Here is a 25,474-nt window from a genome sequence, read left to right as displayed (position 1 = left end):
ATGTTTGAGAGGTCTGACCTTAACTTTACCATCTTCAAGTCAGGGCAGAATCAGAACTGATATCTTGGTGGTACGCAAGGATTGCGTAAGAGCTATGAAAGGGGTGGGTAGCACTAGAACGTTCGTGTCCTTTTCCCACTCTGCTGGCGAGCTCATGGGGCTGGTTTCAAGTGCCTCATTTTCCTATACTAAGTTGGGTGATGAATTAATTCACCATCCCAGGAGTGCTATCCGGTGGGTCTGTTTACCTATCTGCTATCTGGGTGGTTACCGTTTAGGGACGGCCGAGCTGGCTGGCTCTGAGGATTCTAGCTGGGGACGGGGCTGCAGTTGTCAGATCTTTCGATTTCCTTTTTTGGACTTTCTGTGTCTGTGCACTCAGAGCAAGTATACGTATGGAAGTCCCAGGACGACTTCTGCGAGATAGTTCTCTCCTTCCAGTGAGAGATCTGGGGATCAAAATCAGGTAGTCAGGCTTGTGAAGTAAATGCCTTTACTCTCCGAACCATCTCGCTGGTCCCTCAGACACCTTAAAGCAACTACTGTGCTTTGAGTTCCGCTCTAGGGAAAGCCTAGAACTGGGACAGGACCACTCAGGAGTAAGTCATCCAGCGTGCATGTGATATTCATGTACGTGGTAGGCCTGCCCCACCATGGCCTGACAGGGCTCTCAGCAGATCCGCCAGGATCAGGCACAGGGAGAGAAGTTAGCCATGCTTGGCCATGCAGTGTTGCAACTGATGCCATTCCCTCCCTTCCTCCCTCCAGAGTGTGCGTCGTAGCCACATCCCTGGCCCATCACTTCCCGCCTGTTTGATGAGGAAGCAGGGGCGAGGCCGGAAGTGATTGGTGGGCTGAGGAGGGACCCAACGGAATGTTCTCTGTCTTCTGTCACCCGGCCCTGCTACTGTTCCATTGAGTCACATGCCATCTTGGGCTGGTCCCATCCGACCCAGTAGGAGAGCCAAGGCTGTCCCTGGCCTGCCTGTCTGTGCAGTGCCATGTCTGGCCTTCAAGGACGTGAGGTTAGAAAAACAGGTTAAAAAAAAACAACAAAACAAAACAGCCTCACAACCTCACTTGTCACGGAACCTGTGGGGAGACGTCCAGGTACTGGAACACCTGAGCAGAGGCGAGATGTTCCATGAAGGAAAACGCCTCTGTGGGCAGCCCTGCCTCTGGCCAGCAGCCAATAGTTTTTCCATTGAGGGAGTAATAATAAAGCTGAAAGGGAGAGACAGAGCAAGCCGTGACCTCAGCAGGAAGAGGGTGGGGTAGGGCAGACAGGAGAGCCCTGTTTCAAGGAGCTGCGCAGGGTGTAGATAACCAGAGCTGGCTATTGGGATCCCCAGAAGGTGGGCGGAGGTAGAGGGGTCTCCACAAGTTTCCATGTCCAGGGTCAAAGATAGAAGCTTCACCGGGGAAGATGGTTCTGGCCCTTGCTCCTGGCCCCTGTGGTGGGAGAGTAGACATCACGGTCAGAGAGGGCCCAGAGGGCAGGCAGGCTAGGCTGAGGGGTTGGGCTGTCTTGTGTGTGGGGAGGGTTGTGCTTCGTGTGTCATCTCTAAATGGTGAGAGGATGTGGCTTTGTAGTCAAGTGGCGTCCACGTTGCTTTCCTCAAAAACATGAAGGCGGCAGCTCTCTCAGGGCTGTGATCAGCCCTGCAAACTTGGTGGCAGAGGGTCGGGTTTTCCCAGAGGGCCTGGCCCACCCTGCTTGTTTCATCTCCAGTTTATAGGTGGGAAAAAAACCAAGGCTAAGGGTGAAGAGGCTTGGGGGATGGGGGACCTACGGGCAGCTTGCATCAGCTCTCACCTTCATGTGCAGGCGTATCCAGAACTTTCCAGACCTTTCCCAGAGGCTGAGGGGGAATCATCACCGGTTTTAACGAGCGGCTGGCTTCAGGGCATCGTGGTGACTAGGTCAGGACGTGTCTGATCCCCCTTGTTTCCCAGGCATGGCACACCCTGACACCTGCTGGGTGGAAGACACAGCCCAGCTGGTTGCGATGAACTGTACTCCAGTCTCAGTTTACCCTTTCTGCACGAGAGGGCACCGGACCCTTCTCTGCCATATCTAGGCTGCTGTTGGAGGTAGCAGCTCCTGGGATGGACTATCCATGTGGCAGTGCCAGTTCTGGGAGCTGGGACATATTTTAGCCTCAGGCTGGGGACATCCCTGCTGGAAGGGGGAGTGATTGGCAGGGTGGGAGGGCAGTGGATGTCTTCCTTGTGGCCTTACCCCACACTCTCTAGCTGTACCAGAGTCTAGGATTCTGAGGACTGATTGGGGAGATGGAGCTCTGGGGTGGTAGATTACGCATTTTGTGAAATATGCCATTCGAGCCATGGAAACTGCACAACGCACATACTTAGTAGAGAGGCATGGATTGCATAACCAGCCCACCTATCCAGTTCCAGACTCCTTAATCGCCCGAAGGCAGCTGCTTCCCACTCCCTTCCCCTCCCCGGCAGCCACTGAGCTGCCCGCCCTCTGTCCCTGAGCCTTTGCTGTCCCATGTCCTGTGAGTGAAGTTGACACTGAGTTCTGCTTTCTGAGCATGGATGACGTCAGGGTCTCTCTTTGCCACCATGGGAGCCAGCTCTGCACCAAGGGGCCAGAACGTACATCTCTGGGCCTCTGCTCCCTGAGTGGGACCTGGTGTGCTCCCATGTCAGTCACTGATAATGTGCCCAAGGCCCCACAGTGCCCAGTGCCCATGGCAGACTCACAGCCAGCCAGCCTTGTCTTGCCTTCCAACAGCCATCTAGCCTCTTGGCCTTACTAATGGAGGAAAAGCTAGTGGAAGAGCTAGTACAGGACAATGGAAGTGGAGGGTTTTTGTTGAGGGCTTTGTATGTATGCTCTGGAGCCTAGGATCTAGGGCAGGCAAGGCAGCCGCACAACTAGGCACCCGGCTATGAGGAGATGGGAAGCTAGGGAAAATGGACTGCTGGAGTCTCTAAAGAGTAAAGCTTGGGGAACCGTGTGTCTGAGTGCCCTAGGCCTTCCACAGCTTAGCATGAGGCCCACCACAGGGTGGCATCTACAGTAGCCTGGATGGGTCTACAGGCAGGGAGCCTTAGCCAGCAGGAACAGTGTGTAGGAGCAGTAGGGAGGGAAGCTTTGGCTCTGCCTTCCATAGGCTTGTGCTGTGGTTTTTCCCTCCACAGACTAGGAGCTTTGAGCAGGCCTACCAGTCTACAAATAGGCACAGGCTATTCCTTGGGAGGGACACCAAGCTCTGTGAGGTGAGGACCTTAGAGGTAGAGACTACCCTTCGGTTGTCTCCGATGCTCAGAGGGATGTAATGTCTCCTGCAAAACTGTATCCCTAGCCAACACAGGAGTCCCCAGTGGAAGGGGTAGGGATGGTTGGATGGACTTGGCATATAGGGGCTATGGGATTCTAGGACTTGCCCCTTCCCCAGGGACCTCACCTCTAGACGGACCTTTTATTTCTTTAATTATTGATTTATTTTTTATTTTATGAGCATTGGTGTTGTCTGCGTGTGGGTCTGAGTGAGGGTGTTGGATCTTCTGGAGCTGGAGTTACAGTGCGGGTGCTGGGAACTGAACCTGGGTCCTCTGGAAAGGCTCTTAACTGCTGAGTCATCTCTCCAGCCCCTAGACTGTGCCATTTTGTTGCAGTCCCCAGACCTGAAGTGCTCTGGGTAGAAGGCTCCTGCCATCTGCACTCTAGAGTGAATTAACTAGGCTAATTCTCCTCCTTCCCCCAAACCTCCTAAAGTAGTTTATTTGGTTGGTACTCACCAGGTGAGCTACGTCCACTGCTGAGACACAGGTAAGAATGCCTGTGTCCGGTTATGGAACGGGGCCAAACGCTGGTTCCAGCCCTGCCCTAACAGGCAGATAGGAGGAGCTGTCATTGGGTTTCCACTGGTTTATCCCATCACCTGGCTTGGTGTCCCTATGCAACTGAAGTGCTTGTAGTACTGCCCTTTTGAACCAGGTAAATGAGCCCCTTGTCATCATCTGAGGTCGCTGCTAATTTGCTGAACAAATTCTACCACAGGTAGTGCCAGAGGCCAGCCTGAGCCGAGCCCCAGCACAGGCCTGGGGAGGCAGGTCCTGCCACATGTGTGAGTGACGTGCTCTGTGCAGTCAGCTGAGGATTCTGAGATGTGGCTATGCCCACCCCTTAGACCTGAGTGGGAGGACAAAGGACTGTCCTCCCAAGATGATACCCAGGCACTGAGGCCATAGTTTGGCTCTGGGCCTCCTGCCTTAACACCACATGTGGGTCACCCTGTATGAATCACAGCCCAGCCACAGGGAGGCCAGGGAGCCGCAGGCTGCATGGAGGCCACTGACGTTCCTAGAGAAACATCTGTGTTTGATCAAGTTCAGGAAGAAATCTGGGCGGCAGCCTGCTCCCTAGAGCAGGTTTTCCCACGGTCCAGAAGCGTGTGTGTGTATGTGTGTGTGTGTGTGTGTGTGTGTGTGTGTGTGTGTGTGTTTGTGTGAGTGGTGTGTGTGAGCGTGTGTATGTGTGTGTGTGAGCGTGTGTATGTGTGTGCATGTGAGTGTCTGTGTGAGTGTGTGTGAGCTTGTGTGTATGTGTGAATGACTGTGTGTGTGTGCATGTGAGTGTTTGTGTGAGTGGTGTGTGTGAGTGTGTGTGTGCATGTGAGTGTGTGAGTGTGTGTGTGTGAGTGAGTGTGTGTGTGCATGTGAGTGTTTGTGAGTGTGTGTGAGCATGTGTGTGTGTTTGTGTGAGTGATGTGTGTGTGTTTGTGTGAGTGGTGTGTGTGAGCGTGTTGTGTGTGTATGTGCATGTGAGTGTTTGTGTGAGTGTGTGAGCTTGTGTGTGTGTGAATGAGTGAGTGTGTGTGTGCATGTGTTTGTGTGAGTGTGTGTGTGTGTGTGTGTGTGTGTGTGTGTGTGTGTGTGTGTGTGGGAAGGGGAGGAAGCAAGGTTGACAGTGGCTTTCTTTTCCCTACATGCTAGGGTCTCTCACTGAACCTGAAGCTGTCACTTCAGCTAGCCAGTCAGCCTTTGGGGTTCAGGAACCCTTCTCCTATCTTCCCTCCCTGGAAGACTGGGCTACATGCCAACACGCCCAGAGTCTTACCTGGGTTGCAGAGGTTTGAACTTAGGTCCATGTGCTTACACAGCAGGTACTTTGCCTATTGAGTTGACATCTTGTGTGTGTTTGTGTAGGTGTGTTCACATATGTGTGCTTGTGTGTTGGTGTGTGTGTAGAGGCCAGAGGTCAACACTGGGTGTCCTCCTTTTGCACTCCACCTTATTTTTTGTAACAGGGTCGCTCACAGACCCTGGGGCTCACTGCTCCAGCTAGAGTAGCTGGCTAACGAGTTCCAAGAGCCTCTTGCCTCCCCCTCCCCAGCGCTAGGATTACAAATGTGTGCTGCTGCTCCTGGCTCCTGTGGATGCTGAGGACTGACTTCAGGTCCTTCTGCTTGCTCAGCAGATACTTTACTGACAAAGCCAGTGTCCCCGGTGTTCTTACTCTAAAAGCAGATTTGCAGGTGGAGTTCTTGATACACAGTGTCCCCTACTGTAGACCAGATCCCAGAGAGACCCAGGACGGGAAGAAGCGGCTGACACTGCAGTCTAACTTGCTCTCCCCAGGCTCCCAGGGCCATTGCTCTGCATGAGGAGGAATGTGGGTGGTAAAAGCTGGAACGATCACTCAGGTCTGAATGGCAGCAGCCCGGCCTCCCACCATTTCCTCTCAGTTTCAGTTCTGAGTGAGCGGAAACAGCAGTTACTGGAAATGAGAGGTTTGGGGGGGAAAGTAGGGCTTCCAGTGTATGTGCCCAGCCCTGAGGTGGCTGGGGTAGGGGCAGATGCTGCCTGTGTGCTTGACCCTCTGCTGCTCTGTTGCTTGCCTGGACTGGATCTGGTCAATCGTGTCTTCTAGGGGTTGATCCTTCGAGGTGGGGCTTTCCTTCTCACTTCCTCTTCTAAGGGTGAGACAAAAGTGACCTCAACTCTGTCTCAGAGCCTGATAGTGGAAACCAGGTGGGGCGCTGGTTTGTGGGACTGTGATGTGACAGGTCAGGCCATGGCTGTGTCCTATCTTCATGGCTCAGAGTCTGGCCTACTCTGTGGCCTTGGCAGCTGGCCTAAGCTGGGACAGTCCAGTTCTAAGACCTGGCTTACAGTTTCAGAGGCCACAGTGAAGGCTGGATCCCCCCTCCCCTCAGAGTATACTCTGGACTTGGCCTCTGAGCCAAGCTTGTCCCCCTCCATTAGGCTGTGTCTGGTTAAAGCTCAGATCGCGGACACTTCCTCCCGAGCTGGACTGCACTACAGTCCCACACTTCACTTCCTCTTCTTATGGCAGGGGTGAGTGGAGGATCCCATGGAACCACTGTAGCTAAAGGTGCTGGCTGGCCTTGCTGCTGGTATATGGCCTTCATTTGGGGGTCTCACTTTGAGAGCTCTTACTAGGAGGCTACAGAAAGTGTCTGGCTGACCTGGGGCAGCTCAGATTTGATTGGGGCATGCCCTTTTCACTGTGCCCAGTCTCAGCTAAGGGTTGGAGAGGTCAAAAGAAGGCCTGTGAAGTGATACCTAAAAAGAGGTCAGGCATGGGATATCAGTGTCCACAGGGGCAGAGGGGCCAGGATCTGCAAGCTCAAAGCTTGTCCTAGACCCACTGGCCTGGGACACTGTGGGTCCTATACAGTTCCCTCCCCAGAGCACCTCTGTCTCACTCTGTCTGCCCTGCAGCGGGTGTGGCCCTGCCCCCGTGGGTAGCTAGACATGGGCTTCACCAGCACACCTTCAGTGCCACCAGTTGGAAAGGGTAGCCACAGGGATGATGACAGGTGACCCTTCCACTAGGAGGGTCCTGAGGGGTTTGGGGAAGCTGGGAGTTTCTAGGTTACCCTTGCACTGGCAGGGGCCTCCCAGTTCCTGGGTCCCTCACTGAGAACCCTGCCCCCTTCCTAGGAGTTTTGTTTCAGCTAAACTCCTCCATTGTGGGCCTTTGCCTTGTTTTTTCAGGGAGATCAGGTGTTCAAAGAGATGAGGCGGTTTGGGATAGAGGGAACTTCTCACATTCCCAGGGAGTCTCTGCTACTCTATCTTGCCTGTGACTGTTTTCTGAACCAAGGCTGCTCCACAGTGGGCAACAGGAATTAAGCGCTACAGAATCTGGAGTGTGTATGTAGAGCCTCTGTCTTCCTATCTGTAAAATGGGTCTAGCCCACCTCCAAGACTGTAGTAAGGTCTAGTGTGGTGAAGCTTCTGGCATCCAAGGACCAGTTTAGCCAGATGGGAGTATGTCTTCTCTTTTGGACCTTGATGGGGGGAGGGGACAGAGGGACAGAGTAGCCTCTGGGCATCTCCCTCTTAGCGTTTTCACATTTATTTGGGGAAGCAGAGATGGACAGGTGCCATACTGCTTTTGGCTTTGGGGTGTGAGGTGTGGGGTGTCTGGCTTCATCTTCCTCTGGATGAAGCTTTTCCCTCTGCTTAGTTGGAGCAGCTTCAGGTCCAGGGCTGAGTTCCACCCTGCACAGGCTGGAGAGGCCTGTAGTTGTCCACTGTGGGCATTCCTAACCTTCTTTGGTACTGCTGCACACACAGAGGCCTGTCCCTGTGAGTCCCAGGGACGACTCAGAGTGACAGGCAGGCATTGTGGAGTGGCAAAGGAAGACACATTCCCAACCTTGCTTGCAACTTGGGACTGTCTGTGTTTGGGGACAGTCAAGCAGGAAACTGTCCCCAGTGGAGGCAGGGAGCTTAAGCAGGTGTTTTTCACACCCTAGCAGTGACCCCTGCTTCCTGGTGACCCCAGTTTGCTGGATGGTGCTTTCGCCAATGTTGGAAGGGGCAGAGTGGGCGGGGTCTCCCACCCCTGCTCCCATGGGTCACCACTTCCCACAGACCAACTCCAGGAAATTGTTTAACACCCCCCACACCCCCAGGAGTCTTTTTGTCCCCTCAGAGGGGCCTTCACAGGCAGCAGTGGGGAGGGGCGTATTGTTTTCTCTGTAGTGGGAAAAGGTGGCTTCCCTGGAGGGCAGGTTCCAACCTCAACTGTCTCCCACACAAAGGGCTTCCCTGAGCCAGGCCAGGAAGCGGGTGCTTTTCCTGAGCTTCCTTTTCCAGCATATTTTAAACCACCCAAGGATGCAACTGGGGGGAAAGATTTGAAGACAAAAGAGCTGAGTGTGCTGGGAGTGGTTCTTTGGGCTACAAAGCCTGAACCCTGGCTTCAATCCTGGCTAGCCCTGTAGCCACCTGTAGGCGTGCTATACCTGCCCTAACTGTGACCCACGTTCCCGCTCTGTCCACTGCTGTCCTAGTCTGAGCAGCAGCTGATGCTTGGTGCGGGCGAGTCTGCGTCCCCCAACCCTTACTGTCTGTCTTCTCAGCTCCCTGCTGCTCTGAGAGCCAGGGTCCATAAGGCTGCAGAGGCTGAGAGGAGACCACAGCTCAGTCATTCCTGCCTGCCTTCCCTGCTGGCACAGGCGGTGGCACAGACGCTGGCTGTGAACAGCAATGTTGCTGTTTCTGGAAACAATGCTAGCTACCCACGGGCTTGTGTACCTCATCCAGCCGCAGTGGGGAAGGAAGCTGGGGCAGGGGTATGAAGGCCATGAGGTTGAAGAGGGCTATTCTCACCTCTGAATGATCTTCAGACAAGTGTCTGGATCCAAGCAGGTTTAGCTGGAAAGCTGGGCTCTTGTATGCTCCTTGCCTTGCAGTCTGTGGGGTAGAGAAGGAATGGAACTGTGGTCTGCAGGAGTCTCCTGCCTTTTGGACTTTGGCTTAACTGTTCTGAACCAGGGAGAAGACCAGGGAGTCACTCAGCCTGTTGTGAGCACCTTCCTTCAGAGAGGCAAGGGAATTTGGGGGCCTTGGGCTGCTCAGGTCCCAGGACTGAGGTCCCAGAAGCCTTTGCCATGGGTGGGGTTGGCATTGTTGATGCTGTGAAAACCCTACAGGCAGGCTGGGCTATTTGATGAGAGGCAGCCCTGGTCTTGGACCTACTGTGCAAAGGCTGAATGCCAGGCAGCCAGCTTTACTGGGTTTTAGCTGGGGTACACAGCTAAAACAGAACAAAGTCGGGCTGGGGTAGGGATCTGCATCGAACCATGCCTTGGGCACAAGAGAATGGTCACTGTTTGTTGAGCGGGAGCTTGCAGAACAAGGGCTTCAGCAACACTCGGGTGGTTCCCGAGGCAGGTAGAGCAGACGGGGTCTTCCTCCACTACCATCACCTGGTGCCAGATACTCTCAGTCGTGCACTGAGCCACCCTCTGCCCACCCTCTGCCTCTGGATCATAGATCTGGTGTGTGCTCTGGGTCCCAGGAGTTCAGATGCCTTAGGGCGGGCCCCTGGTCCCAGAGACGAATAAGCAAGAGCCTTGGTACTCAGGGGCCTCTGGTGCCTCCAGTCCTCAGATGGGTGATTTTACCTGTGCCATGAATACATTCCTTGAGGACAGGACTGGACCTTTATGACTCAGTCCTAGCCATGCCCAGAGTGAGTCCCTCAGCACCTTGGATCTGCTGGTGCCTGCTGTAAGGGCCTCTCTTCGACCTCCCTCCTACAGATAGACACACGCACACACTGAACTCTTGTAAAACTGAGGTAAGCAGAGTTCCATTTCACCATGTACCAGCTGAAGCTGAGCAGGGAGGGTCCCACAAGACGCACCCACTTCTGGAAGTGTTTTCTCTTACCCCAAAGTTCTTCTGGGCACTGGGTTCTGGGAAGCCAATGAAGGGACTCCAGCGTTGACAGCCCACCCCACTCCCACCCCACCCCACCCCAGCTATCTCAAGTCTAGTAAACGTTCTACTCTTTTCCCCAGCCCTGCTTGACCATAAACCCACCAAGGGCAGGAGCTAAGGAACTCTCACTACAGTCCCTCTGCCCTCTCCTGATTTTGGGGTGGAGGGAGCTGTCATCTGTCCCCTGGGGGCGGCAGATGGCCATGTAGTTTAGAAAGGAAAACAGTACAATTTAGAATTAGTCCCGGGTGAGAGGCCACAGCAACATCTGCCTCTGGATGCTTTGGGGAGTCACATTTCCATGGAGTGGCGCTGCCAGGGAGGTGGGAGGCAGCACAGTGGAAGTACTGAAGCAGCCACCAAAGCGCAGGCAGCAGTCGTGGGACAACAGGATGACAGGCACAGGGGCCATTTGTGCTCCTCTGCATCTGCGGAAGCCCACCCCTTCCTGCGCACAGTCTGCCCGTTACTCACCTGCAGCCAGCCACAGTGGGACAGGTCGCACCCCAGGCAGTGGAGTCTGTGGTGTAGAAGAGCCAAGGTGAAGAAGTAGGTGCCCTAAGAAGGAAATAAGGAGAGGGCACACCTGCCATGGCTGGGTTCCCACTGCAGAGGCCCAGAGTGCCAGGGGAGAGCACTGAGCGCACTGGGGCTTCTCATCTGGTTGATGGTTCTCATCCTGAGGAAGTCCCACCTTTTAGTCCTGGGAGGGTCTTTCCCTACCTAGACAGGAGGCGACTCAGGAAGCAGAGGGCATCCTGGGTCACTCAGGGAGGCTCTGGTTGATGCTCAGGGACTCCCCAGAGAGCGAGGCTTCCCATGCAGGCCTCTACGTTGCTCACATCCATCAGTCAGTGTTGAGGACCAAATGGCCACTGGACATATAGCAGTGGGGGCTGTGATCATGGCTGCGGCCCAACTGTGTCCTCAATGTCCCTTCTTAGGGACATTTGAATGCTGTGAGGAGAGAACGTGGCCAGGTGGTACAGAGGTCAGACAGGTAAGCCACAGACAGAGAAGGGCATTTGAGCTGTTGTCTGACCCCTAGCCCCCTACCCCAGCCCTAGAACCTGCCGCTTGGCTCCAGGCACCTGAGGGATGGTCCCATCCAAGTGGCCTGCTGGTCTTGCAGCTATGGAATGCTGGTGGTGGATGGCGGCCTCACCCATGGTGGTAGGCCCAGATAAGCAGCATGCCTGCACTGTGGTGTCCCCAAGCCCAGGGTGGCGGTGGAGTGGACAATGGGCCTTCTCAGCCACCACATTCCCCCACGGAGGAGCTTTCCTGGCCACCAGCTTCCCAGCTCCTGCCCCACCCGCTGGTGTTGGCGTCTGGCCTCGCCCAGCGGGAGCAGCTGTCCCCTCCACAGATGCACCTGCTCCCTGCTGCCCTTTGTCCGTGCTGCGGTGCCTGATTTATTGGCCATATTTTCCCCCTCGCTGGTCCAGCAGAGCAAAGCATGCATCCCAGCAAGGAGGGTTCCCCCAGACTTCTCATTGTCGTTCCTATTCAGGGTGCTGTAGGGACCGCAGCCATGGCCTGAGGGGAAGAGGAATGTGAGCAAGCTTGGAGCCTTTGGTTACATTCAGTGTCTTTACCCTAAGAGACCTAGCAGGGGGTTGCGTAAGGACTTGGAGACCTAGCATGGCACTGGGCTTGCCCCATTTTTCCCCACCCCAGGGAAATCTTCCCGCCTCTCGGAGCCTCCGTCTCACTGGCCTAGAGCCCCACCCCCACCCCACTCCCTTCGCCCCGCAGGAATGGGTGGACGGCAGCTCCGTTTGGCTTTGAAGATGAAGCTCCCTCTGTCCCTTAACACTCCCTCCCCCGTGACTTCACCAATGGCTGGGAAAGAAAAAAAAAACCTTTTCTCCAAGTGGGCTGAGGCCAACCCTACCCCGACAAAGGGGCATTGATCCAGAGAGGAGAGCTTCTAGGGGCCAGCCTCGCCGGGCAGAGCCAGGCTCCCGGCAGCCTCCCCAGCCAGCTAGTAACTGGACCCAGCGTGGTGCCGGCAAAGACTGCCTCCTCGCCTCCACAAGGCTGATTCTACCAGAGCCTAGGTGCCCCAGAGAAGCAGATGTGGATCTCAGTGGCTGACCACACTGGTGGGGAGGTGCCCTCCAAGGCTACCCCATGCAGGAGGAGCCAGATGTCCCCCATTCGCCCCCACCCCTCCCTACACCAAACACACACATCCCATGCTGGACAGGAACCATTGCAAAGGCTTGAGTTAACTCCCCGGGGGGTGGGGGTGTAATTTGTTTTCTTTCTGCCAGTTGGTTTGAGACTTTTGGCTTCTGGCAACAGATGGTCACCAGAGTGGCCATTTTGTGTCTTCCATACCCAAGCGGTAGACACAGATGAAAGGCTTCAGAGAGGACAGATGCCTCCCAGTACTTCTACTGAGATACCTGACCCCAGGCCCCACGCTGCCTACAGCAGCTCTTATTAGGGAGGCCTCTCCTGGGGCCACCGTCACACAGGGGTTTGGTTATAAATAGCAGTTCAGAAACAAGTAGACTACCAGGTCGGCTGGAGGTAGGGATTGAGGCAAGTTACAGCCATAGCTTTGGGTGCTTGGCAAGAGGAGGGAAGGGGCAGTGAGCAGGCTCTGGAAACCAGGATGGCTGTTAGCAGGGGCTTCGTCCCTGGCTGGGACCCTGCTGTAGGGGCTGCCCTGTCAGCTAGCACGTTCTGCCTCAGAGCCTTCGCCTCTGGGAAGAGCTTGGCTTGGCGGCTCCCAGAGCCTTCTGTGGGAGTGTGGGGCCAAGAGGTGGGGCAGGAGTGGGGTCAGGAATTTATGGCCCAGGCTCTGGGAGTCGGCAGGCAGGTGGCTGAAGAGGCTACCGAGGCTGGGGCAGCTGTGGACCTTGAGCTTGTCCCTGCAGGGAACCAGTAAGTCTAAGCCTGGACACAGGAAACCCCTCACCTGTCTGAAGGTGGGACAGGCTCTCCGCTTCAATCCTTCAGTGTTTCATGTCCTCAGAGGACAGTGCTGATGCTGCTGGGTGTGTGCTACAGAGAACTTGGAGGTTTTATCTGTCCCTGAGGGGGCGCCATTATGGTTGGGGGTATGATATGAGTTGTAGAGAGTGGGCACCAGCCTGCGTCCTGGCATAGCCCCCTTGCTACTGGGCAGGAACTGAATAGAGAGAAAGCACATACAGTCTCCAGTCTGCTCTGCTTCCCGCGTTCACTGTGCTATTGATGTTTGAAAGTGGAAGGAACCGTGAACTCTTTTATTACCCAGATGATGCATATTCATGACAGAAGCTGGGAGAGAAAAGCAGATCGGCCTCCTAAATGAGAGTTTCACAGAGTCGTTGACATCCCCCCACTGGGGGTGGGTGGGGTGGGGGCCTGCAGGGGCTCCTTCTCCATGGCTGACTGCGAGTATAGACCCAGGTTTGAAATCTGCCTGGTTTGAAATCCAGGCTGGTCTTGTCTGTAGCCTGCCTGGCCCCTAATTAACAGTCGTTATTATTATTTTTTTTTATTGCATTGAAGTTCGCTTGTTCTGTGAAAGTAACCATTTTATAGTGAGCACCCACGGCACTGACTCATGCTTTGGAGCTTACATCATTTCAGAAACCTCTGCCCACCAAGCAGCCTCCATTCTAGAGCCTGATCCCAGTTGCACCTCCAGGGTCAGGTAGCTGTGGCCATGAGGAACTAGGGCTGGGGAGCTAACTGCCCTACGTGTCTGTCAACAGCTGCAGCGGAGCGTTCGTGGGCCAGCGATGCCAGGACCCCAGCCCTTGCCTCAGCACACCATGTAAGAATGCTGGAACGTGCTATGTTGTGGACCATGGCGGCATCGTGGACTATGCCTGCAGTTGCCCCCTGGGTTTCTCTGGGCCCCTCTGCCTGACACCTCTGGCCAATGCCTGCCTGGCCAACCCCTGCCGCAACGGGGGGACCTGTGACCTGCTCACTCTCACAGAATACAAGTGCCGGTGCCCGCCAGGGTGGTCAGGTAAGCTGTAGAAAGGCTGTGAACTTCACGGCTGGACCCTGAGGCCTGGGCCTACACTACTATTCGTGCTGGCTTGATATACTCTAGCACACCAAACTTTATCCTCCTGGCTCAGAGTTAAGCTGGGATCTAATATCCAGAAAAATCTTGGTGGTTCTTCAGGAACTCCGGTCCTTTCTGGCCCCAAACTATCTGATTTTTGGCTGCCCTATTCCAGGGCCCCAAACTCTCACTGTTTCTGTGAGTAAAGGGGCAGTTCTCATGTAGCCCTGGTCTTACCATCTCCCTGTCAGGGTCCCCCGAGCTGCCATTGCTCACATACGTGGGGTCCAGGAGACAGCTAGGTACAAGTTTTAGACGACTTTGCCTACTTTCTGTCCTTGGGCAGTGGCTTGGTCTCTTGTGACTTCCAGTCCTCTCTATGCAGACAGATGGCCACATTTTGCAGCAGGTACTGAGAATCATGAGGATAACACTTTAGGTCTATCCCTGGTTGGTGCCTCCGTGATGTCCAAATCTGCCATGAGCTCATCGGGAGGCCCTGGCTACAGCTGACCCTCTTCCCTGCTCCTCAGGAAAGTCATGTCAGCAAGCCGACCCCTGTGCCTCCAACCCCTGTGCCAATGGTGGCCAGTGCCTGCCCTTTGAGTCTTCATACATCTGTGGCTGCCCGCCCGGCTTCCATGGCCCCACCTGCAGACAAGATGTTAACGAGTGCAGCCAGAACCCTGGGTTGTGCCGTCATGGCGGCACGTGCCACAATGAGATTGGCTCCTATCGCTGTGCCTGCCGTGCCACCCACACTGGTCCCCACTGCGAGCTGCCCTACGTGCCCTGCAGCCCCTCACCCTGCCAGAACGGAGGCACCTGCCGCCCTACGGGGGACACCACCCACGAGTGTGCCTGCCTGCCAGGTAGGTTCCATCTCGTACGCCGGCCTCTAACCCACGTCTGTGCCTGTTCTGCTGTCGAGCCTAAGGGATGCAGAGAAGGAATTAATGCCCTGTGGAGGGTGCCCAGAAAGAAGCTTGGAGCAGGGCAGCAGCTATGGAACGGTAGTTGTGGTGTAAGAGCAGGTCAGGGTAGGGATACCAGAAGCCAGTTGGCACTCTTTTTTTTTTTTTTTTTTTTTTTTTTGGTTCTTTTTTTCGGAGCTGGGGACCGAACCCAGGGCCTTGCGCTTCCTAGGTAAGCGCTCTACCACTGAGCTAAATCCCCAGCCCCGCCAGGTGGCACTCTTAAGTGCACCACACATGTACGTCAGGCCCCACTGGTCCATTTCTGTCTGGGCCATCTGCTAAGATCCACATAGCTTGGTGCATAACCCCCAAGCCTTCTTTCTGCTGTCAAGAGTGCCTTCCCTTGGTGTCTTCTTCGTGCCAGGCCTCCCCTAATCCCTGACTGACTAATACCTCTTGAGTCTCCGTATGTCAGGGGAGCACCTTGACATGGGCAGTCCCTGGGGTTTCCCCTGTCTCTGGGGATGATAATTGGATAACAGGGCCTTAAGGGCCTTAGGGGCCTCATGTCATTCATTATTTCCTCCACAGTGTTCCTTCCACTGTGCCTGATGTCTCTGCAGGGGTTGGGCCGGCAGGCACAGCCCTATTCCTTTCTGTTGCCGCTCACTCTAACATGGTAACTCAGATTTGAAGCAGCATAGAGCTGCCACCAATCCACATCAGGCAGGGTGGGGTGGGTCAACATACCAGGCAGTTGAGAGGAAGGAGGAGTGGGCTCAGGAAATAGGAATAGACTTGGTTGCACAGGGGAGGGGGTGTGTGTGACCTCAGGCCACTCCCCTTGCAACCCCGGGGCCACCTTACCCCCTGAAAAAGGGAAGTTCCCTTCTGCCCCAAGCTCGCAGAGCTAGCCTCAAGACTCTGCGTGCAGACACTGGCTTATGCATTTCCTGAAAGTCATTGGACAAGCTTGGAAGAAACAGACAGCCGCCTACACACTCCCTGGCCAGTTAGGCTCTCCGGAGGGCTGGGACAGGATCTTCATGCTCTGTAGGGCCCCAGAGCTGTGGGCTCAGATCTGTCTTGGGGGCCACATAAGACCTCAGGTGTTAGAACCTGTGCTGAGAGGCTAGAGTGGGTCTGTCATGCAGACTGCGAGAAAGCAGCCAAGTTCAAGGAGCTTGTGCATGGAGCTGCCAGCCATCCACCTTAGGCAAGGTGGGTCAGATCAAGTCAGAGTGCTGGGAGGTGGGCAGGAGGGAAGCAAGGGCTGCATGGGGTCCAATTCCCATAGCTGGTGTGTCTCAGAGGCTGGTGTGCAGTGGCTGGGTCACCCCTAAAGACGGAACGCACACTACCCTGTGTGGAGACAGGCTGTTTCAGAGTAGGGAGAGGTGAAAATTGTCTACCCAAATTGCTGTTGAAGGGAGGATGCTGTACAGGCAGAGAAGGCGTTGGCCAGGCTCCACGTAGGACCTACGATCCCTTCTCCTCTCCCCCAGTGAAACCCCACACCTGCTCAGGGCACCTCCAGGCTTGCTTCTTCCTGGAAGCTTGCCCTGTGTTAGAATAAATCTCTGCCCAGGCAGAGAGACAAGCTACTTGGCCTTGCTGACCCCTAGGCGGGCACTAGCCCCCAAGTTGGTCTCTCCCTCACCCAAATAAGCCTTTTCCAAGCCTCCAGCTTTTTGCTGTGGTACAAAATGGTGGGCTGGAGGGGGATCTTTGAGGAGGAGGCAAACAGGTGGGTTCTCCGAGGGCAGGAGGGGTTCAAAGGCATCCCCAGAGATGGTGTTAATTAGTAACCGGCCGCAGGTTTGGCTGTTGCCAGACTCGCCTTTCTGGGTTGATCATTGAACCGGCGGGAGTTGAGGAGATTAATAGCTAACCGGCTGCTGCGGAGGCCCTCATGAAGGCCACCCTGCAGGCCACACCTTGGGGCCCAGCCCCAGGCTAGATGGGTTGCCTTAGCCTGTAGAGGAGAGATAGTTGCCCCGACTGTGCCCCGAGGAAATCACAAGTCCCAATTGAGCAGGCCTGCCAGGATCCCACCACTCTGGTTTCCAACTTAGTCCTCCCAAGCCCCAGTTTTAGCTCCAGGAGTTTTAGGTATTTGTGGCTGCTTCACTGGTTCAGTGTAGACAACCCCAGTGTGCAATCATCAGAAACCCCGTTAGTGGTTTTGCGGCGGAACCTTCTAGAACACTGTGTACCCAGATCCCTGTCTGTTTAGTCAGCTGTTTACATACCAGCTTTCTAGAGAGGAGCTGTCACCTGTGGACACAAGAGTAGGGGTGTCATGGAAGGACAGACAGATGCCTTGTCCAGAGTAGGACATTTCAGATCCATCTAGAAGATACCGGAGCCCAGCAGAGGCTCCTCGGCAGACTACTTAGGTCAGGCTAACCTATTGGCCTCACAGGCTTTGCTGGACAGAACTGTGAAGAAAATGTGGATGACTGCCCAGGAAACAACTGCAAGAACGGGGGTGCCTGTGTGGACGGTGTGAATACCTACAATTGCCGCTGCCCACCGGAGTGGACAGGTACGCACTTGGGACTTACATGGGGCAGCCTTGTACTCACTAAACTGCACACAGCTCTGCACTCAGTCCTGTGCTGGGGAAGCCCACGCTGCAAGAGGCAGGGTGGCCCAGGAGACTGGTGGGGCAGCTCCTGTGCTTCCAGTTGGGGTCAGCGCAGCTCAGCCTCAGATGGTTCATGTGAGCTATTAGCAGCTCATATCCAGAATCAGGTTCCTGGCCGCACAGGAGTCTAGCATTCTGGTCTAAGCTACCAGGTTGATACAAGGTTGTCCTTGGGGACTCACTGGATAGTGATAGCCAGGTCAGCCATGACCTACGGGCTGGCCGCACAAGTCATCTAGGAGGACTTCCTGGAGAGAGTGGCTTTTAGCCCCACAGCCCAGAGTGGGGAGCTTATCTTGTAGCAACTCCTGAGGTTGATGGCCCTGTGGCCCCTTGCAGGTCAGTACTGCACAGAGGATGTGGACGAGTGTCAGCTCATGCCCAACGCCTGCCAGAATGGCGGAACCTGCCACAACTCCCACGGTGGCTACAACTGCGTGTGTGTCAATGGCTGGACTGGTGAGGACTGCAGTGAGAACATTGATGACTGTGCCAGTGCCGCCTGTTTTCAGGGTGCCACCTGCCATGACCGTGTGGCTTCCTTCTACTGCGAGTGTCCACATGGGCGCACAGGTGAGGGAGCGCAGGAGTCTCTGGGAGAAGGGGACTTGGTTGCTCACCACCCCTGGCTGCAAACAGCTGGTGTATCACGAGTGAGGTGGGAGGGACCAGTTTCACTCAGATGTAGGTGCAGGCCTGGGAGTGCAGCTCTGTCAGTAGAATGGCTACCTAGCATGCACAGGTCCTGGATTCAACCCCTAGTGCCACATAAACCGAGGGTGGTGGCACATGCCTGTTGAGGAGTGGATCCAAAGTTCGAGGCCATCGTTAGCTCTATAGCAAACGAGTTCAGCCTGGAATATGTGAGACCCTGTTCCAGGAAAGGAATGGGGAGAGACAACGCTGTGTCTCTGTGGCACCTCCAGCAATGACCTCGTAAGCCTTGCTGAACAGAGGTAGCCTGGTGCTCTGGGCTTTGTGGGATGCTCGAGGGGGTCACAGAGGTTCACCCCAGGGCGTTGGGTGAGACTGGCCCAGCTGCAGCAACCTGTTAATGCCAGGATGGGGAGAAACAGCACCCACTCACCGCGGCTGCCTTGTCTAGGCCTGCTGTGCCACCTGAACGATGCGTGTATCAGCAACCCCTGCAACGAGGGCTCCAACTGCGACACCAACCCTGTCAACGGCAAGGCCATCTGCACTTGCCCCTCGGGGTACACGGGGCCAGCCTGCAGCCAGGACGTGGATGAGTGCGCTCTAGGTAGGTGCAGATGTAAAAGCACAAGCAGCAGGAACAGGCTAGCTGCGCTGAGGGGGCTGTGACCTGTCCTGGAGGACCGCCAGCTTGAGGCATGGGCTGGGACATTGTGGGTGGTCTGGAGGCCAGAGAGCCCGACGAGCCCTCATCTGTGCCTCCCTCACCAGGTGCCAACCCGTGTGAGCACGCGGGCAAGTGCCTCAACACACTGGGCTCTTTCGAGTGTCAGTGTCTACAGGGCTACACTGGGCCCCGCTGTGAGATTGATGTCAACGAGTGCATCTCCAACCCATGTCAGAATGATGCCACGTGCCTGGACCAGATTGGGGAGTTTCAGTGTATATGTATGCCAGGTATGTCTTACGCCACTTCGGACCATGGAGCCTGCCAAGAGCAGGGAGTGGGAGAGTGAGTCAAGGCTGGATTGCTTCAAGTAAGATTTCTGTGAGGGTTGGCAGCATCTGGGAAACTGAGGCCAGGATAACAGGACAAAGTGGAGAATGTACCCAGAGTTGGGTGTACAGACCCCAGAACAGATATAGACATGAACCCCAATGGGCACGCTCGGCCTGTGTGAGGGAGGGTCATTTCTCTCCCAAGCCTTCAGCTGGAGGGCTCTGGAAGAGCCTAGTGAAGCCATCCTCCATCCAACCATCTCCCATCCCCAGGTTATGAGGGTGTATACTGTGAGATCAACACGGACGAGTGTGCCAGCAGCCCCTGTCTACACAATGGCCGCTGCGTGGACAAGATCAACGAGTTCCTGTGTCAGTGTCCCAAAGGTGAGGCCACCTACTTACCACAGGACCTGTGTCCTCATGCTCTCTTCCCAGACACCTTTGAGGGAGGAATTTGCCTTGTGAGTTGACTAGGAGGTTTTCAGGCTTTCCTCAAAGGTAAAGAAAGGCCCACATGAGAGTGGGCATTATAGAGAGCCTGGCACCAGAAACCCTTTACTAAAGGGGGGAAAGATAAACAGGAGCTGCGGTGCTCCCGAGATAAGGGGGTCCACCTGCGAGTGAGACACAGTGTGGGGATCTGACCTGTATATCTGGGAAGGACTTGGAGGAACTGAGGAGGGAACATAAAAGCCCCGGGAAGGTGTCTCTTGCCTACCCCAGAGCTGGACCAGACTTTGGGCCTTGTGAGATGTAAATCAGCCATCTTAGACTTGGTCGAGCAAGGGGAGTCCCATTCACAACCTAGTGCAGCTGTAACCATAGCAACCAGACGCTATTTAGGAAAAGGGCCCCTCTGTTGGGCCAGGGAGGCAGCCACTGAGCAGTGCTGAACCAGGAACTGATCAGAGGGGTAAGGGTACCAGGGCAGGTTGAAGCCTGGAGGTCAGTGGCCACTGGTGACAAAGTACCCTCTAGGGAGCCCATGTGAGCAGTCATTCAGCTAACTATAGGGTCTGTGGGTAGCAACCGAAGGGCTAGGATACTGTCAGACATAACCATCTCCTCTTCCCTGGCCACAGGCTTCAGCGGGCACCTGTGCCAGTATGACGTGGATGAGTGCGCCAGCACACCATGCAAGAACGGCGCCAAGTGCCTGGATGGGCCCAACACCTACACCTGCGTGTGCACAGAAGGTACAAGAGGCAGTGTGCAGGGTCTGGGGGAGGGGACTCGGGCTTAGATAGTGGGAAGAAGGGACAGGAAACTGGGGAGCCCTTCGTTTGGGGCTATATAATCTGAGCGTCAAGAACTTAACTCTGCTTTGACTCCAGACAGGAGTGATGAGAACATCCCGGGGTATGTGACACTCCCACATCCAGTGACCCTGGGCTGGGCCTGCTCAGTATTTTCCCTAGGTGTAGCCAACTGAGTGTTGAGGGAGTAACTGGCCCTGAAGCTCACCAATGTCCACCTTTCCTGCCATCTAGGTTACACGGGGACCCACTGCGAGGTGGACATTGACGAGTGTGACCCTGACCCCTGTCACTATGGTTTGTGCAAGGATGGTGTGGCCACCTTTACCTGCCTCTGCCAGCCAGGCTACACAGGCCATCACTGTGAGACCAACATTAATGAGTGTCACAGCCAGCCGTGCCGCCATGGCGGCACCTGCCAGGACCGTGACAACTACTACCTCTGCTTATGCCTCAAGGGGACCACAGGTGACTGGCCAGAGCTGGCAGTGGGTGGAAAAGGGTGAGGCTAGGCTTGGAGGCTGACCACATGTCACGCTGCCCCTAGGACCCAACTGTGAGATCAATCTGGATGACTGTGCGAGCAACCCCTGTGACTCTGGCACGTGTCTGGACAAGATCGATGGCTACGAGTGTGCGTGCGAGCCAGGCTACACAGGTGAGCGGCTGAAGTTGGAGGTCAAGGTCAACCCTAGAGCCTTTAGATGAATGAGGTCTGGGAGGGACTGTGGGGTTAGCAGGGGTCCAAGGGCTGGAGGACACAAGTTAGGTATCCGCCTCCCAGATCTTGGTCTGCCCACAGGGCGGGTATCATAAGGACTGGGTGGCCTCCACATGCCTTCTGTCCCCTGTCAGTGTCAGCCCTGGCCACATCAGACTTAATGGCTGAAGTGGGGTGGCTAGAGCTCCGAGGCCAGGCTTTCGGACACACGTTCTGCCTCTGACACCCTTATATCTGATAAGAACCTTAATTTCTCTGAGCCCTGGGAACCTTGTCAACAGAGGGACAGTGTCCCAGAGGTCTCAAGGGTGTAGTAAAGTTTGGCTGAAGAATGACTCGGTTGGTAAGGTGTTGGCCTAGCGTGCAAAACCCCTGCCACATACATGTTCAGTTCTCCTGCCACATAAGCCAAGCGTAGCGGCATATGTTAGTACTCTGACATTGAAAGCAAGAGGATCAGAAACGCAGGCTGTTCTCAGCTATGCAGTGAGTTTGTGGCCAGACTGGACCAACAGGAGACCCTGAAGCTACTGGCACCACAGTCACGTAACTCATTGCTGCATAAGGCACTTTCCCGTGGCTTAAAGTTCCATAGATTGGCACACGGGGAAACTGAGGCCCAGCCAGGTTTAGCTCCAGGAGGGTTGGTCTCTGGGTGGCAGGCCTGGTATCAGCCCCTTCTCCCCCACAGGGAGCATGTGTAATGTCAACATTGACGAATGTGCGGGCAGCCCCTGCCACAACGGGGGCACCTGTGAGGATGGCATCGCCGGCTTCACTTGCCGCTGCCCCGAGGGCTACCACGACCCTACGTGCCTGTCTGAGGTCAACGAGTGCAACAGTAACCCCTGCATCCATGGAGCTTGCCGGGATGGCCTCAATGGGTATGGCAGACTGGCCTGGGGGGAACCAGCTAGAAGCCTGGGGCAGATACGGACTGGGTGAATGGGTGTTCCTGTGAGACCAGTAGTGTGAGGTCAGCCCCAAGAGTCTTCCCAGCATCCCTGGGTTGTGTCCTTATTGGCTAACATCAGCTCAGGATATAGACCTTAAGCACCCTGGCTGTTGAAACGGTCGTCTGATACCTGTGACAGCAGCCCTCTGTCAGTGTGTATATGGGGAGACTGCTAAAGTCCTTATTCAAACTGTTAAAAAGTTTGGTACAGAGGGTCAGTACTGGGTCACACTGTCCCAGTCTAGAACCCTTGCATGGTCTTGGGAAAGGCGGGTACCTCCAGTCCAGTAGATGATGTGTCCTTGCCCTCAGACTGGATCTGTAGTCTAGGAACTGTATCTGTAGCCCAGGCTACAAACAGAGGCCTCTCTACAGATACAAATGTGACTGTGCCCCTGGGTGGAGTGGGACAAACTGTGACATCAACAACAATGAGTGTGAGTCCAACCCTTGTGTCAACGGTGGCACCTGCAAAGACATGACCAGTGGCTACGTATGCACCTGCCGAGAAGGCTTCAGTGGTGAGTGTGGTGGGTGACACAGCAGAGTGGGTCCTCCCTGGTGGCAATACAACCCCACGGTGTCTTCTTTCTTGGTCTACCTGATGAACAGGAGCTGCTGGCATTTCTCAGGCTGGGCCCCTGGCTCTCCCGAGTAAGGGCAGAGGGCAGAGGCTCAGGCCCACCCACTCTTGCTCTTCTTCCTACAGGCCCTAACTGCCAGACCAACATTAACGAATGTGCTTCCAACCCCTGCCTGAACCAGGGCACCTGCATTGATGATGTCGCTGGGTACAAATGCAACTGCCCTCTGCCCTATACAGGTATGAGCAGCCAGGGACTGTAATTGGCTCTGGTGGTAGCTAGTGGGGCCGAGAGTGTATGGGCTCACCAGGCATTGGAGAAGGTTCTGCTCCTCACTGAGTGGGGATCTTGGATCCTGCGGCACTTGGGCCTGGGGATTAGTCCCCAGATGAGCAAATACAGAGGGTGCCTAGGAGGAAGCTCCAGGGTGTGTGTATCCAGGTGTTCACCTGGCATGTCTGGAGTGAGGGGAGCCCTGGACTCCTCCAGAGAAAGTCCAGGGGCCTGACTGGTAGAGACTGAATGGATCACGGTCCACTTTGCCTGTGCCTCTGGGGGCCCTGGCTGCCCTCCTCCTCTGGCTGAGCCTGGGATTCCTTTGATGGCAGCTTCTTTGTGTGAGGAGACAAGGAGCCCTCTGTTCAGATGAACAGTGGCAGCTCCTGCCATGGGCACTGCCTGAGGAATGGCGAGAAGTAGACCCCCTGCAGGAGAGATGTGCATTGAACATGAAAGCCATGGCCACATTGCCCCCCAACCCCTGCAGCTCCCAATACTGCCACTGAATACTGGTGGCTTTCTTGCTGCTGCTGCTGCTGCTGCTGCTGCTGCTGCTGCTGCTGCTGCTGCTGCTGCTGCTGCTGCTGCTACTGGGTTCTGGACATCGCAAGTGGGTCTGTGAAGGTGGAGCCCTTCCAGTTCCTATGGTGCTTTGCAGCTAGTGACCAGGATGCTGTTTTCTTTGACAAAGTTAAAGGGCCTGGATTTTGTCTCCTGCGTTGGTCAGTGAGGAAACTGTCAGCCGCCAGGCACACCCCTTGTCCCTTTTGGTCCTGTTGCTATCGAGGCTGGCGGGAGGAGTCAAGCCGCGCTGACCAGCTTCCTGCTGGCCTGCTTCCTGCTTCCCTTTGCACAATTGTCGGAAACTCTGTCAAAGTTCCTGTCTGCCCAGGTCACCGTGGAAACCGATAGAGAGAGAGGCCCTGGAGACTCTCACCAGCGGGCTGGGGACATGGTGGGAGACAAGGAAGATAAGGCTTCCTTGCTTAGCTCCTGGAGCCAACCATGGCCATAAACAGGAAAGCTAGCTGGGATTATGAGGAGTCACCTGGGTCACGCATGGCTCCCCCAGGCGGTTATCAGATGCACTGCCCTAGTGTGAGGCTGCACCCCGTGTAGGATGTGCTTGGGGTAGCCATGGTAGCTCTGTCTCAGGAGTGACCTAAAACCTCAGGATCAGCTCAAGGTTTTTCCTGGAATGGGCACCAGGCCAGGGTCCTCCAGGCTCAACCACCTGTTATAGTAGGGTTTTGTTTTGAGGTTCTCTGGTTGAGCAAGGCCCAGGTTTTATCTCGCAGCATTTGGAAGATGAGCAATGGCTTCTGGGATTAGATAGATGGCTCCTGGAGAAAGAGTGCTTATTGTGGAAACCTGAGACCTGTTCCATGAAAACTGGGTACCGTAACCCCAACATTTGGGAGCACAGACAGATGTATCTTGAGAGCTCACTGACTGGCCATCCTAGCTAAAATGATGGCAGGCTTCTGATTCAGGGAGACTGTCTCAAAGGAATAAGGTGCAGGGTTGGTCGAGGACCCCTGACCTCCATCTCTGCTTCTGCATACACACTTGTGTGTACTTACATGCCCATGTGCATACACTATACACTTTTTAAAAAAGTAGCTTCAGAGAGAAACTTGATTCTGCTTTATCTCTAACTTCCTGTCTGCAATCGTCATTCCTCCCGGGATCAGAGTCTGGCTGGCCAATCATACAGCATCTCCTATACTCCCCCAGCCCCTCTATGGAAGACACTGTGGGCCAGGTTAGCTGGGTCCTATCTACTACGTATCTTTCTTTCTAGGAGCCACATGTGAGGTGGTGTTGGCCCCATGTGCCACCAGCCCCTGCAAAAACAGTGGGGTATGCAAGGAGTCTGAGGACTATGAGAGCTTTTCCTGTGTCTGTCCCACAGGCTGGCAAGGTGAGGCTTGCCTGGTCCCACCAGACTGGGACAAGAATGGTGGGTGGGAAGTCAGGGGCCCCAGCTTGGCTGTGGGATGGTCTCCAGAGATGAGCCCATCCGTGCTGAACCACCAGCTCTGGGAAGCCCAGGAGCAGAAGAGGACCTTGGATGGCCTTTCCCATCCTGACTCCATAGCCTCTGTTCTCCAGAGGTCAGGGGAGAAGCCCTGGGGATAGCCGGACCAGCTAGCACAGAGGCTCAGAGGCTGGGGAGGTAACCAAATGAGTTTTGTCCTCACAGGTCAAACCTGCGAGATCGACATCAATGAGTGTGTGAAAAGCCCGTGTCGCCATGGTGCCTCTTGCCAGAACACCAATGGCAGCTACCGCTGCCTCTGCCAGGCTGGCTACACGGGTCGCAACTGCGAGAGTGACATCGATGACTGCCGACCCAGTAAGTGGTACCCGGCTCTGTCCGTCCTATATTCGTATGCCTCTGTCCCTAAGCACACATAGCAGAGAGCTGCTGAGGTGGGAAAACAGTCCTGGTGCCCAGCAGTCATGTAGGGCTGTGGGTAGCTGTGCCCTCAGCTCAGTCCACCTTCCTGTGCATGAAAAGAGACGGGTCAGAGGCTAGAGACAGGCCAGGAGGTGGCTGTTGAACATCATCAATGTGTGCTTCACACGGACTGAGCAAAGTCTCTAAAAGGCTTTGTTGCTACGTTTCCCAACCCAGCAGAGGCGCCAGTCACTTCAAAATGATGACATGGGGACTAGCTCTATTCAACC

The 25,474-nt window shown here is 55.2% G+C and overlaps 1 protein-coding gene across 2 annotated transcripts in view; it reads left to right on the top strand.

The window, feature by feature from the left end:
• Positions 1-25,474, top strand: part of Notch1 (notch receptor 1) — a 45,574-nt gene that overhangs the window by 4,759 nt on the left and 15,341 nt on the right. The window contains exons 3-17 of one of the 2 annotated variants that reach the window (NM_001105721.1): positions 13,458-13,720; positions 14,296-14,634; positions 17,105-17,227; positions 17,669-17,902; positions 18,435-18,590; positions 18,755-18,940; positions 19,256-19,369; positions 20,068-20,181; positions 20,476-20,709; positions 20,789-20,899; positions 21,654-21,846; positions 22,293-22,438; positions 22,627-22,740; positions 24,585-24,704; positions 24,987-25,139. In NM_001105721.1, the coding sequence (NP_001099191.1) occupies positions 13,458-13,720; positions 14,296-14,634; positions 17,105-17,227; positions 17,669-17,902; positions 18,435-18,590; positions 18,755-18,940; positions 19,256-19,369; positions 20,068-20,181; positions 20,476-20,709; positions 20,789-20,899; positions 21,654-21,846; positions 22,293-22,438; positions 22,627-22,740; positions 24,585-24,704; positions 24,987-25,139 (2,600 nt within the window). Of the gene's footprint in view, positions 1-13,457; positions 13,721-14,295; positions 14,635-14,872; positions 15,901-17,104; positions 17,228-17,668; positions 17,903-18,434; positions 18,591-18,754; positions 18,941-19,255; positions 19,370-20,067; positions 20,182-20,475; positions 20,710-20,788; positions 20,900-21,653; positions 21,847-22,292; positions 22,439-22,626; positions 22,741-24,584; positions 24,705-24,986; positions 25,140-25,474 lie in introns of those variants that run through there. The other variant, XM_039104374.2, reaches the window with a different exon arrangement.

This window comes from Rattus norvegicus, chromosome 3 (genome assembly GCF_036323735.1).
Source record: "Rattus norvegicus strain BN/NHsdMcwi chromosome 3, GRCr8, whole genome shotgun sequence".
Classification (NCBI taxonomy): domain Eukaryota; kingdom Metazoa; phylum Chordata; class Mammalia; order Rodentia; family Muridae; genus Rattus; species Rattus norvegicus.
The sequence above is the reverse complement of the archived record's forward strand: the minus strand, read 5'-3'. Positions and strand labels throughout refer to the sequence as shown.